Here is a 14,156-nt window from a genome sequence, read left to right on the forward strand (position 1 = left end):
AAACTTGAACTTTAGAATGGAGATCATGGTATAGCAAGGATCAAGAAATGTATCCCTTTCCTCACTGTAGTGCAATCTTGGAGTTGGTATATATAATTTGTAGGGGGTGTGGGAGGTGCAGGGGGACTTGCCCCCTTGCAAAAACGTAAAGAAGGTAGGTTTTTTTTTTTTTTTTGATGTTTGAGTTTTCAGAAACTCGATAATATGGTATCGTCGATATTTTTTAGAGTTTCTGAAAAGTCAGTCATCTAACATAGACCCCCACACACACAAAATACTTGTACATATAGGTGTGTATATGTCTTACTGCTGCAGAACAGTAGTCAGATGTCTGTGGTCCGAAAAAATCCTACACACTTAAATAGCAAAGTTGTAGTTCCAAAAAGTAATTTATTTGTTATAGCTTCTCATTTACCTAAAGTTCTTGCAACAGTAGAATTAATCATATTAGGCAGTATTTACAAGGAATACAGTCTCCTGCATACCAGTGTGTAGGACTTCCCCCCACAGAAAACTTAGAAAAGTTGTTGTTTCTTACGTTTTACTTATTTTAGCATTTATTTTGCTAGGAAATCCCAAACCTAATTTTTCTTTGATCATTATACAAACTGTATGCAACAGTAAGCTGTATAATAAGAAGCATGCGTGTGCTTCAGAAGATGTTTTTTTATCATTTTTCTTTAGCTGGATGTTTAGTAGCCAAAGTTAAATTGCTGCAGATTGTTTCTTTTGCTGTAAAGGTAAGTTTACATATTAAATGATTCCATTCATTAAATGCAGCTTATAGCTTGGGTATTTCACAGTGTAACATTAGATCCAGTCTTGTCTATTTTCGTCCGATTCAGTTATAAACTTTCAGATCCAACTGAATTTGAAGCTGTTCAGTTCCAGAGCTCTGACTCTTCCTTACTCGTAATTCCTTAAAGTCTACCTTAGTACCTCAGATCTTATTTGCAACCTGAAATGTTTGATTCTGTTATCGAGGGCTGTCATCTTATATCCTTTTGGATAATTTGTGGAATCTTGGACTATAACTCCTTCTTTACCGAGGTAAATGTTTCTCTCTAGTTTTCTTATAATTAGATGGATTTTTTAAGAGTTTGAGTGGTCTTTTAGAGTTCGATTAGATTGTAGGTTATTTAGAAACTGTAAGTCTTAGGTGTGATAGTATACTATAGAAATAGTATAGCATTAGACTTTGTCCCTATAGAATTAAGAAAGTAAAACCATTATTGCTCAATGGGCTGTGCTTCTTTAGGAGTTTGTTATATTAGAATTCTTATAAGTACTGTTAGTGACAGTAGTTCAGCCGTAGTTTGCTGATGATCAAGGCTTTAAGAAGTGTGTAGAGTGTTGGCACAAGTTGCCACCCCATGATCTACACTTCCTCTGTGTTTATTGTTTAGGCACTGCTCACTTTGACACTCCATATTAAGCTTGTTCCCCATTTAGTGCCTGCACCTTTCAGACTAGCCAAACCTTTTACTTCCTCTACTATCTCTTTGCCCCACACCAAAGCTAAGAAGTCCAAGGAGAAGGCTGACAGGAAAAAGAAAAAGCTACAGAGAAGACAACAGAAATAGAAAGGGAAAAACTGGACTCTAAGAAGTTCCACAAAACACACCCGGATCCCACAGTAGTTTCAGCATCAGATGCTAAGGCACCAAGACTTTCGGCACCTTACAGCCTCTCAGCCCAAATGTCTCCTGCTCAATCTGGATTCTGCCCAGATCCAGCAAGTTTCAGGCTGCATTCTCCTGTTTTTCAGGAAAAAAGGTACTGCAGACCGCCTTTGGTGGTATTGTCACCCTGGTTATTGAGAAGTCTGACTGAATAGGAGATTGACAGAATGATGAGAAAGGTTGTCAGTATGTAGATATAGCCCAGGGTTCTCTTGGTACCATCTTCTGGGAGTGTACTGAGTGTTGAATCATTTATCCCCCGTGCCTTTTCTGGAATAGGTCTGCCCTTTGGTGCTGATTGTCTTAGGGCCCATCTGTCCTGGAGAACCTTTGCTGGGGCCGGTAAGTCAAGTGACTTCTGCTTCGACAGGTTCCTTTCCTCTTTTAGGTCCAATTGGGTCAGATCTGGTGGAGTCTCAGAGATGAATTTTCAGTACCACGCCTCTGGGGAATGGTTTGACTCCAAAGTTTTCAGAGCTGTCTCTAGCACTGAGATTCACCTTGGGGTGGAGGCACATTGGTTTTAAGATTTACTTTCTGTCTGAGGACAGGAGGGTGCTGCTGGAGCTGATGGCATCCTTGTCTTTTGAGACATTCAGATGGATCCATTTGATTCAAAGGGAAAAGGTGCTTTCATCCAGAATAATGCCTTCTGAACCCTGACTGCAATCCGCTTCTGCTTCTCATCCTTTTATCAGACAGCAGCAGTCAGTTCCATAGCTTCTCAGGCAACCTTCTGTCTAAGTTCCCAGTCTGGTTCTGAACCCTCTGATCCTCCATGATGACAGTTCATAGAAAACAGTTGTGCAAACTGAAGCACTTTCCCTGAGTCCCTCACCGAAGACACAGACTTGACAAGACTCCTTGGAGGCTGTCACTTTTGGCAAGATCACAGAATTGATGAAACAGAGAGGAGGATGGTCCACAGATAGTCCTACTCCAGACGAGTCTATGTTCCTGTAACATTTTGGTTCTGGCTTATCTTTGCCCTGGATAGTACTGCTAGTCAACTAATTTATTGAGTTTGATGACTTAATGGGCATAGAAGGACCCTGGCGTAATGCAGCCCATCCTCAAGAGAAACAATAGAATTCTGTCAGCTCCCACAGACAGGAAACATTAGAGCAAAGGTCTCCCGGTAGCTGCAATGGTTGTAATGGCAGTCACTAAGACGGAATTGTCTGATAAATGTTCTTAGTCCATCCCCCTAATAGGGAATCAAAGGCTATGGACCATTTTTGCAAAGAGACATATGCTTCAGTGACTTTTGCACTCAGAGTGCTGAAGTACTTAGCTCATGTCACCAGATTTCAGTGAAAACAAAAATGAAGCACGCAACTAGGCTGCACACAAATATTTAATGAAATTAAGCACTTTTGTCCGAAAATTCAAAGGACTTCATCAGAGTCATTCTGATGAAGTCCTTTGAATTTTTGGATGAAAGCACTTAATTTCATTAAACATTTCTGTGGATTTTGGTTGCCTGCTTCATTTTTGTTTTCATTTATTGGTGTTTCTTGTTTTTAGCTCTCAGATTTCAGTGAAACTTGACCAAGGAGATTTCCAAGTCTGTGTTGAGAATTCTACCTGCAGATGTTCAAAAGACAGTGGACTTCAAGATTTCCACCATGCAATCTACCTCCAGCATGGTCATGAGACTACTTTCAAATGCAGCTGATGACACAGCAAAGCAGCAGGCACCGGCATTACCATTTGCCAGCATGCCGGGATGCACTTATGCAATTTTGTGGAAAGTTTAAGGATGTCTTCCATCAATGCCACTTTTGGTGAGTCCACTGTTTTTGGACCTAAAGTGAAAGAAATGCTGACCACGAATCAACAGGATAGTAAGGCTCTCTCTGCTGTAGACATCCACACCACTGAGATCGTACTCCAAGAATCAGCAAGCTGGGAAAAAGATGTGGTGTAGGAAGTCAAAGAGTTCTTACCAAGAAACTCCTGGTAATTGATACTCTCATGGCAGAGAAGGAGGTAACAATAATGGACATTGCCCTAGAGGCAGAAGTGGATTGCATAACCAAGGTTTTTGTGGACCATTTACTGAAAAGCCGTTAAAGCACCCCTTAAAGTTACCAACTGCTGCACTCCAGAAGCAGTTGGGGGACACTTATCTCTGCACCCACAAGCCTGGCACACCATAACCTCAGATTCTTGGATGCTGAAAATAATTTTCAGATGTTATTCAACCATTTTCCCTCCTCTATGTCAGAAAGAAGAAAGTTCCTGGTGTTACACCAGTCAGTGGGAACTAGCAGCAGAAGTTTCCAGACTGCTAGAAAAATGAGTCATCCAATCAGTCCTTGAAAACCAACTAGAATCCAGAGTCTACTCAAGGTTTTTGTAGTACCCAACAAAACAGGGGACCTCAGACCCATTCTGAGCCTGAGCCATTTGAATCACTATGCCAAGCAGGCAAAATTCCAGATGGTCACACGTCTACTGAGGAAGGATGACTGGATTTGCTGCATAGACCTTAAGATGCATGCCATCATGTGAAGATAGAGAAGCTTTCGAGGAAATTTCTCTGTTTTCATCTGGGAGACAATTGTTATCAGTTCAGAGCCTTGCAATTCCATCTAACTGCAGCTCCCAAGGTGTTCACCAAGGTTACAGCAGCAGTGACAGTGCATCTGTAACTACTAGGGATTCAGGTTTTCCCATACCTTGACAGTTGACTCCTTACCTCTACGACCAAGAGTCTCTTATCATACCATTAGGACCTTCTGCTTTAACTGATGCAGGATCTAGGCATCACAGTCAGTCTGACCAAAAGCCAGCTTATGCCATCCCAACAGTTGCGTTTATTGGATGCAACCTGGACATAAGCTGGCAGGTTGCCTGACTTCCAATCTCCAGGCTGTTTTCTCTCTATTTCATGGCAACTAAATTTCTTCATTACCCCTGCCCACCAGCAAGGCTTGTCCTTTGACTATTGGGCCTAATGGCCTCTATGATCCTCATGGTTCCACTGGCTAGATTTTACATGAGGGTTCTACTGTGGACTTTAGTGGTACTATGATCGCAAATGTTTCACCCACTTCACGCCAAGATAAGGCTTACTCAAGATTTGCAGGCAACACATATCCTGGTGGATAATGTCTCCTTCTGTGGTAAATGGATGTCCATTCCTAATGGATTTCTCTGTGGCAGTAGTGACAGTGTATGCCTCCCTTCTACTGTGGAGGTGCATTTCGAAGGGAGGATGGTCCAGGGCATTTGGTCACATGTAGAGGTCATTCTGCACATCAGTGTTCTGGAGATGAGAGCCGTTCTTCTAATGTTGCAGGCCTTTCAGGATGCTCTTCCCAGAGGTGTGATCCAAGTGCAGTCAGAAAATATGGGGGTAGTCTGGTACATCAGCAAATAGAGAGGAACCAGCTTCTATCCCCTGTGCCAAGAAGCTGTGAGAGCCTGGCAGTGGGCAGTGTCTTCACACCACTTTCCAATAGCAGTGTATATCCTGGGAAGATCTAGCGTTCTGACGGACAAGTTGAGCAGATCTTGATGGCTCACTAGTGGTCACTCACTCTAAAAGTGACAACTTTGATCTTCAGTCACTAGGGCCAACCTTGCTGTGTCTTATTCACATCTTAGCTAAACAACAGGTGCAGCAGTTACTTTGCCCTGATCTCTCCACAGGGCAGTCAACGAGGGATGCTATAGTCCCCAATTGGCCCCTGGGTCTGCTCTCTGATTTTCCCCCATTACTCTTAATGAACAAGTTTTATTTTATTTATTTATTTTACATTTGTTTACTGGGATATTCTGACTGGATGCAAGCCCGTTTTCAGAGGAGGCCCTGGGAGAAAAGCTCCAGAAGTACAATTTACATTATAGAAATGTACAAAACGTAATGTAATATTAATTTTCAAATATAATGCAAACAACAAGTAAAACAATACTGGAAAAAGTTAATGCAGATATAAACGTTTGCAAAAATTACTGAAAAATCTACAGTAGTAGCTAAGAAGATCACAGATGCAAAGAGGCAGGCTAAGAGAAGAAATTAAGGAAATAAGAGGTAAGGATAAAAATTAAAGAGTAAGGAGAGAGAAAGTTATTCAGGAGAGAGAAAGTTATCCTGGGGTGATACAAGAACAGAGACAATTATTGTTCAAATATTCTTTAAGAAGGAATGTGAATCTGGTGGAAGTAGGGATAATTAGTATATGTTGGGGAATACAGTTCCATATTTTTGTGATTTGGTTTGCAAATAAGGAGTTTCCAAAAGAGTTATTGGATATCTTAACTTCTAGCAGTAGTTTATTTGTTGAGCGGAGAGTGCAGGTGGTGGTATAAGGTAGAACTAGGTTATTTAGGGCAGGACAGGCATTGGGTTGATGTAGGATGTTATGAGCAATTGTGAGTTGGTTAAGTTATAGAAGGTTTGGTACCTCAAGCCAGTGTAATTGTTTCAGAGCTACACAGTGATGAGTTCTGCTTTGAAGGCCAGCAGCAAATCAAGCTATTTTATGGTAGCAAACCTCTAATTTGGACAGATTAGCTCTTCTAAGATTATTGAAAATAGGGGAGGCATATTATAATGTGTACAGAAGGTGTGTTCTGGCAATGGCCTGTCTAGTGGAAGGGGTGAGGAAAACTTTTAATCTATACAGGCAGCCAAGCTTAATATAAATCTTTTTTATGGTAAGGGCTATGTGCTTATCACAGTTTAGTGAGCAATCTATTGTGACACCAAGCACCTTAGTGCTATCTACTGGTTTAATGATAGTGCCATTGAAGGAGACTATGTGAATTGAAATAGGTTCATAGGTAGGTACTAGGCTATCTGCCCGAAGGCATTTATACGCCTAGCCGGAATGTGTTGGCTTTCGATGCCCCCTTAGATTAGTTCCCTGTGCCTCTGTCCAGCAGAGCTATTGAAGTGATCCCTGGGGTAAACTTTCTGTTTCCCATCCACTCGTCAAGGTTTCTCTTGAAGAGGGTTAGCGAGGAGCTCTGCCTAATGTAGATTGGAAACTTGTTCCAGAGCATGGGAAGTCTCTGGGACAGGAATCTATCCCTCCAGCATGTCCTATTTATTGTTATGGTAAGGTTTAGATCCCTGGAGTATGTGGCTCGAGAGGATATAGTTTTCTTTAGATGGAGCATGTCCATCATTTCTGGGTTGGACATGGCCTTGTATGTCAGGCAGAGATCACCTCTGAGTAGGCGGTATGCAATTGAGTACAGCTGGAGTTTCTTCAGTCGAGCTGCATAGGGCATCTGCTTGAGGCCAGTGATCCTATTGGTGAGGTACTTCTGTGGTCTTTCCAGTTGTTGCAGGTGTCTTGTAAGGTACATCCCAAATGGGGCATTGTACTCTATGATGGGTCTGATGAGTGATGCATAGAGGGGCCCAATGACCTCTTTCGATCTGGGTGCAAACCCTTTTGTGATTAGGTGGGCCACGTAGAAGGATTTTCTAACCACTTTGGCAATGTGATTATCAAAGGAGAGGTTACTATCTACTTGAGTCCCCAGATCCCTTATTACGTCTTCCGTATTTAGGGGGATACCACCTATGTGGTAATTTGTGGGTACTTTGTTTTTTCCAAAGGGGATGACTATGCACTTTTGGGCATTTAGCTTGAGGCCATGGTTTTGACACCAGGTATCTGTGAGACCCTTTTGGAGGATGTCTGTGTCAGCCTGAGAGTCAATAATAGCCCCTAGTTTGCAATTGTCTGTGAACTTGGTCAGCCGTAGTCCTCCTGTGCTTGCCTGTACCTCTGAAAAGTATATGCTGAACAGGAGGGGTTCTAGGACTGAGCCCTGGGGAACGCCACTTGTAACTGGTTTAGAGTCAGACCTAGCTCCTGCAACTCTCACCATGTGGGTTCTGTCCGTGAGCCAGTTGGCAACCCATCTCGTGACGTAGGGGTTTATGTTCAGGCTGGTGAGCTTGTCTATAATACCTGTGTGGGGAATTGTGTCTAAGGCCTTTGCAAGGTCTAGCTAAGCTGTGTGGACCACCTTTCCCTTGTCTATAACCTTGGTAACTGTCTCAAAGAAGTCCACCAAGTTTAGGAGGCATGATCTGCCCTTAACAAAGCCAAACTTGGTAGGGTCCAGTGTTTGGAGGTTTCCGATGTCTCTGTTAATGAGATCCATGATGATGTGCTCCATAGCTTTGCAGACCAAGCTAGTCAGGCTTATAGGGCGATAGTTCCTGGGGTTCATTGTGGCTCCACCTTTGGGGAGTGGAATAACCGTTGCTGTGCACCACTCTGTGGGCACGTAGCCTGTGGAGAGGCTGAGTTTAAACAGTGTGTTTAGGTGAGGGGTTAGTTCATCTTTGAGCTCGTGTAGGACGCAGCCTGGGACACCATCCGGTCCCATTGATGCTATCCTTTTGGCTTTGGAGAGGGCTGTTTTATCCTGAGTGTCTGTGATTTCAGGGGCACTACATTCTTCTGGTATAGTTATGGGCCCTTTTGGGGGTGAGAAGGGGGGTGAAGTTTGCACTGAACCTGTCTGCCAGGATGTTGGCTATATCGGTCAGTTCAGTGTAGTTTGTGCCATTCTGCACTAACTCCGAGCAGATTTGAGAATTGCCACTTAGATTCTTGACATAGCTAAAGAATGCCTTGTGGTTATCTTTGGAGTCCATGGCAATTTTTCTTTCGAAGTAGTGAGATCTGTAGATTTTTTTATTGGAAAATATCATTCATTTTGTCTTGTTAGGATTTAGAATAAGTTATTTATCGCTGAGGAAATGCTCAGTATCTTAAAAAGCATTCTGAGTTTTAGATATGAGTTAAGGGAGGGAGAGGGCTTTACAAATGACAGTGGAGTCATCTGCATACTATACAATAGTAGCTTGTTTAGATGCAAAACCAAGATTGTTTGTAAAGATAGAAAAAAGTAGAAGGCCAAGAATAGAGCCTTGTGGGACTCCTATAGTAACAAGTATAAAGGTAGAGATTTCATCATTCCATACAACAGCTTGGTGGCGGCTAGATAGATATCTGTGAAACCAAGTGATGGCTGATAGTGAAAAATGGATAGATGATAGATCTTGAAGAAGCTTTCGATGGGGATACAGTGACAAATGCTTTTGACATATCCAAGAAAATAGTGGAGACAAGGTTGTTATTATTTCTGTGGTGGTTAATGGTGTCAGTGAAACTTAAGAGAGCTGTTGTGGTGCTATGTCTTGGTCTAAAACCATGCTGAGATATGGAGAGGATGTTATTTTGTAGTAGATGGGTTAGTAGTTGAGAATGTATGCACTTTTCAAGAATTTTGCTAAGGGGGAAAAGTATAGCAATGGGTCTCTAGTTGAAAAAGTCTGTCGATGAACCTTTATGTACAGGAATAATATAGGAAAGTTTCCAGAGTACTGGAACATATTGCTCAGCAATGGAGCGATGAATAAGTAAGGAGATTGGGTATGAGATAGAATCAGCAGCAAGTTTAAGAAATTCACTTGGGAGTTGATCTACAGCAAGTCTGGTGGGTTTTAGATGAAGAAGGATTTTTTTTAATGTATGTAGCCTGAATAGGATGAAATGAGAAGATATCAGATTGATAGGTAGAAGTTCATACAGAAAGCAAGAATGTGCAAGGCTCAAAGTAATATTCATTGCCCCTTTCTTGCCTTGTCAAACATGGTTTCCCTTCCTGTGGTCTCTCATAGTGGATTGCATCCTCCATGAAAGCTGGATTACTGTAAAGATATGTTAACACACCTGCCTGTACTACGTCTTCCAGACCAGAAAGCCATAAAGCTAACTGCTTGGTTCCTCCAAATCTAACACTAGCGAAAGATGTCAGGCTTTCTTTGTTGATTGTTTAGATCCTTGTCAACTTCCCAAGAAATGAACCACTACTAAAATATACAACAGCAAATGGAAGACGTTTTCCATTTGAGCTGCTTCCAAAAGCTTACATCCATTTTCACCTCCCATTCCTTCCATTCTAGAATTTCTGTCAGAACTTTTTTTTACAATAGGTCCAGTTACTCACCTATCAAAGTATAAATGGGAACTATCTCTAGCTTCCATATAGGCCAGAACAACAGCTCTATAGCCTCTTTGGGAATTGCTAAAGCTTTCTTGAAACGAGCATTTCTTCTTTGGCCTCCGATCAGAGACCCAGCACTTCCTTGGGATATTTCCATCATGCTACAAGCATTGACTCAAGACACCATTGGAGCCAGCAGCATTGATAGATTTAAAGTTCCTCCCTTGGAAAACAATTTTGCTTGTGGCAGTTACTTCAGCCAAAAAGATTTCAGAAATGCAAGCACTTTCCTGCAAACCACCATATTTGTTTTTTCATAAGGACAAGTCTTCCTTAAGAACTAATGTGTCCTTCCTTGCTTCCTAAGGTGGCATCTGAAGCTAATTTAAATCAGTCAGTAAATCTGACAGTCTTTTTTCCAAGATTTTCAAACAAAGGTGAATACGTGCATCTTATTCTGGATGTGCAACATCAGCCTAGATTTTATCTACATAGAACTAAACTTTTTAGAAAGTCAGATCAGTTGTTTGTGGTATTCTCCAAGTATAAATTGGGCAAAGCAGAGGCTACATTTACCCCGCCCAGATGGTTATCTGAATGCATTTCCTTTGTGTACAATAAAAAGGGCTTGTCCCTATAATCTATACCTGAGGCTGATTCCACAAGGGCAGTGGCCACTTAAACAGCCTTTGCCAGTAGATTGCCTATTGGTGATATTTGTGCAGCTTCTTGGTTGACAGTTCATACATTTGTATCTATTTGTAAGCTTTATGAACAATCTAGATCACGCTCCTCCTTCAGCTCCACCATCCTCAGGAATGTCCTTCCTTGATACCACATGGGTCTGTATGCTTAGGAATATCTCCCTTAGTTGAACTGGACAAAAATAGACAACACTGGATATGAAAGTTAGGTACTTTTCCATTATCGGGGCAATACTTTCAACGTGATCGTTTAGCTGAAATCCAGTACCTTAACATGTCTGTTAACCAGATATGTGTACAAATTATTTGTCTTTATAATAATTTGTAAAAAAAAAAAAATGACGTTATCTTTATAATAAAATTTTACACACACCTGGTTAACGGACGTGTTAAGCTACTGGATTTCAGCTGAACGATCGCGTTGAAAGTGCTGCCCCAATAAGTAATGAACAGAGAAATGAAAATAAATAAATAAATGCAGCAAATCTGGATAATGTAAGGTTTTATTTATTTATTTTTTTAAGAGTGTCATAATAGCTTATATTTGCCCCACCATTAATGAAAATGAACTATCTCCCTGTAAAGTGTCTTACTGTAAATGCCCTGCATGCAGTCCACAACTCATGAGTCGATTGGCTATCACAGACAACGCCTCCATGCCAAGCCTGTCACTCCCTTTCCCTCATTCATCTCGCTGGGCTGGTTTGCAAATAACAGTAAGAAACATACAAAAATTAAAGAAAATAAGGAACACTTACCCAAAAAAATATTATTACTGTAAAGTTGAGCCATTGACAGATTTAGAGAATGCTTGAAATTGTTGCCTTGTACATGACATAATCATATTTTAACGTTCAATAATTTCCTCGTGCGGTCACTGAGCTCCAAATCCAGTGTATTTTCATGTCTTTAAGGAGTTACTGCAAACGTGTTAAATGGATGATATTTAAAAAGAAGATGTGACTTCTACATTTTATACACACATGTTATGATGAACACCTAAAAGACATGAAAATGGACTAAATTCGAAGCTCAGCAACTGCATTTAAAGTGTTGCTCCGATAACAGAAAAGTACCGAAAGTTATGCACTTACCATAATGATAGATCCATTTTGTCTGATTTTCATCTGGTTCAACATCATTCCCACCTGCACCCTGCCAAATTGTCCCAGCTAGGGCTTTGATGACCGGGGACAACTTTTGCATTCCTTATTTGTGTGTAGTCATTACTGTCGGTGTCCTATAACCTAGCTGTTTTCTTTATCGTGTATTTTGGAACTGATTTTGAATAGGAGTTATTTCATTCATATATAGTTACATTGATTTCCTTATGGATATAATATTTCAGGGGGGCAAACTCGATCTAAAGCACTAAGGTGGAGTCAAAGGAAATATGGGTAGGAGAAGAGTCAGAGCCTTGGTACCAAAGAGCTTCAGATTTGGTGCTGAGGTCAAATCCAGTCAGGTCCGACAACCCGTAGTTGAACTGGATAAAAATCAGACAACATGGAACTATCATTATGGTAAGTACACAACTTTTATTTTTAAACTTTTTATGACAATGTAAAAGTTGTTCCTGTAATTCTTTGTTAGGAATTGTGTATATTCATTACAGGAAAGGGAGCCACGAAAATAAAGACGATTCAAAACCCGAGGATGAAAAGCAACTCACTGATAAGAAGGTAACCTTTTCAAATAGGCAGTATGTTTTTTTTTTTATTTGTTTGATTTGTTAATGGTGTTATTGAAATAATTAGGCAAAAAACTGTAGATTTTGGTATATAATCAAGTAAATATTAATGGTGGTATATTGTAATTGCTTATAAAATGTTAGTGAATATCTTTGTCTTATAATATATTTGATTTTTTGGTCAGTGTATATACAGCATTTTAAATGCTTAATATGACAAGCTTTATACATTGTTTGCAATCTTACTTTCATTCAGTTTTTCTGTATTAATAATTCTGTTTTATTATTGCAGCTTAATTATATTTGATTTTGTAACAGGGTACAGATACTGAAAAAGAAGATGATGATAAGGATACATATGCACCTAGTGAAGTTCCGGGTAAGCTAAAAGTATAACAATATTTTTGTCCTGGCTTCGCAGTTCATAGGTTCAAACTAGAATGTTGATCCAGAGGACCATTTATAACCTAGCCAACCCATTTATCAAAACATGTGTTAATACCAGACCCTGACTTTATTTGGTCAGTTTTCCATATGTAATAGAGGGGCCACATGGGGGGGGGGGTTTGTACTTAAAATTGCTCATCAGTTTATCCAAGTTGCACTTAAGTTAGTGGATGGATATTCCTTTCCCACATTAGCCTCCTTTTCTAACATTTTTTAACAAAAAAAAATTATGCGCAATGATATGCATCCCCAGGAAATACATTGGTTGTATTCATAATTGATGTTAAACAATCCACCTTTAGTGTTCATGCACAAGTCAGAATTTTAATCCTCTCCAAGCTATTAATGTGGCATCCTGACTGGCTGTTCTTCAAAACAACACATCATTTATTAGAAAAATAAGTTCCTATCAGAAAGGGATGAGTACCTTCCAAAAATACTTTTACTATAATTAAGTGGACATATCATTGGATCTCTGCCTTTCTGCTTAGTTGTACTGGTCATTTCTTTCTTTTTACTTATTTATTTATTCACATTTTCTTTTACAGGGAAAGTCCAACTGGGTCAAATAGCACTCTTTTCAGTGTAGGCGTAGGGAAAAGATACAGCAAATTACATACAAGTATACTTCTTCTCTTTCAGCTGTTCCCATTTAAGGGCCGCCACAGGGGATCATCTGTTTCTATTTCTTCCTATCCTCTGCATATTGCTCAGTCATACCAACCGCCTGCATGTCCTCTCTCACCATGTCCATAAACATCTTAGGCCTTCCTCTTTTCCTCTTACCTGGCAGCTCCATCCTTAGCATTCTTTTCCCAATATACCCATCATCCCTCCTCAGCACATGTCCAAACCAACGCAATCTCGCCTCACTGACTTTGTCTCCAAACCGTCCAACCTAAGCTGACCCTCTAATATACTGATTCCTAATCCTGTCCATCCTTGTCACACCCAGTGCAAATCTTAACATCTTTAACTCTGCCACTTCCAGCTCTGACTCCTACCTTTTTGTAAATGCCACCATCTCCAACCCATACAACATAGCTGGTCTCACTACCTTCTTGTAGACCTTCCCTTTCACTCTTACTGGTACTCGTCTGTCACAAATCACTCCTGACACTCTTCTCCACCCATTCCACCCTGCCTGTAATCTCTTCTTCACCTCTCTTCCACACTCACCATTATGAACTGTTGATCCCAAATACTTAAACTCATCCACCTTTGCCAACTCCACTCCCTGCATCCTCACCATTCCCCTATCCTCCCTCTCATTCACACACACATATTCTGTCTTAGTCCTGCTGACCTTCATTCCTCTATTCCCTAGAGCATATCTCCACCTCTCCAGGGTCTCCTCATCCTGGTCCCTACTCTCACTACAGATCACAATGTCTGATCTCGTCTGTCAACCTATCCATCACCATTGCAAATAAGAAAGGGCTCAGAGCTGAGCCTTGATGTAATCCCACCTCCACCTTAAACGGATCTGTCACTCCCACTACAGACTTCACCAATGTCACACTACCCTCGTACATATCCTGTACCACTCTTACATACTTCTGTACACATACAGTTACATACAAGTATACAAGAATTAATATTCATAAAAATGAAAAGCAGTTACATTGCAGACTACAGGGTTTT

At 40.7% G+C, this 14,156-nt stretch overlaps 1 protein-coding gene across 1 annotated transcript in view; it reads left to right on the forward strand.

Annotated features, from left to right (window-relative positions):
• Positions 1-14,156, forward strand: part of CACNA1D (calcium voltage-gated channel subunit alpha1 D) — a 5,051,180-nt gene that overhangs the window by 2,718,361 nt on the left and 2,318,663 nt on the right. The window contains exons 17-18 of the mRNA XM_044077483.1: positions 11,991-12,057; positions 12,384-12,444. Coding sequence (XP_043933418.1) covers positions 11,991-12,057; positions 12,384-12,444 — 128 coding nt within the window. The remainder of the gene's footprint in view (positions 1-11,990; positions 12,058-12,383; positions 12,445-14,156) is intronic.

Source organism: Protopterus annectens, chromosome 7.part0 (assembly GCF_019279795.1).
Source record: "Protopterus annectens isolate FY-2018-M chromosome 7.part0, PAN1.0, whole genome shotgun sequence".
Lineage (NCBI taxonomy): Eukaryota > Metazoa > Chordata > Ceratodontiformes > Protopteridae > Protopterus > Protopterus annectens.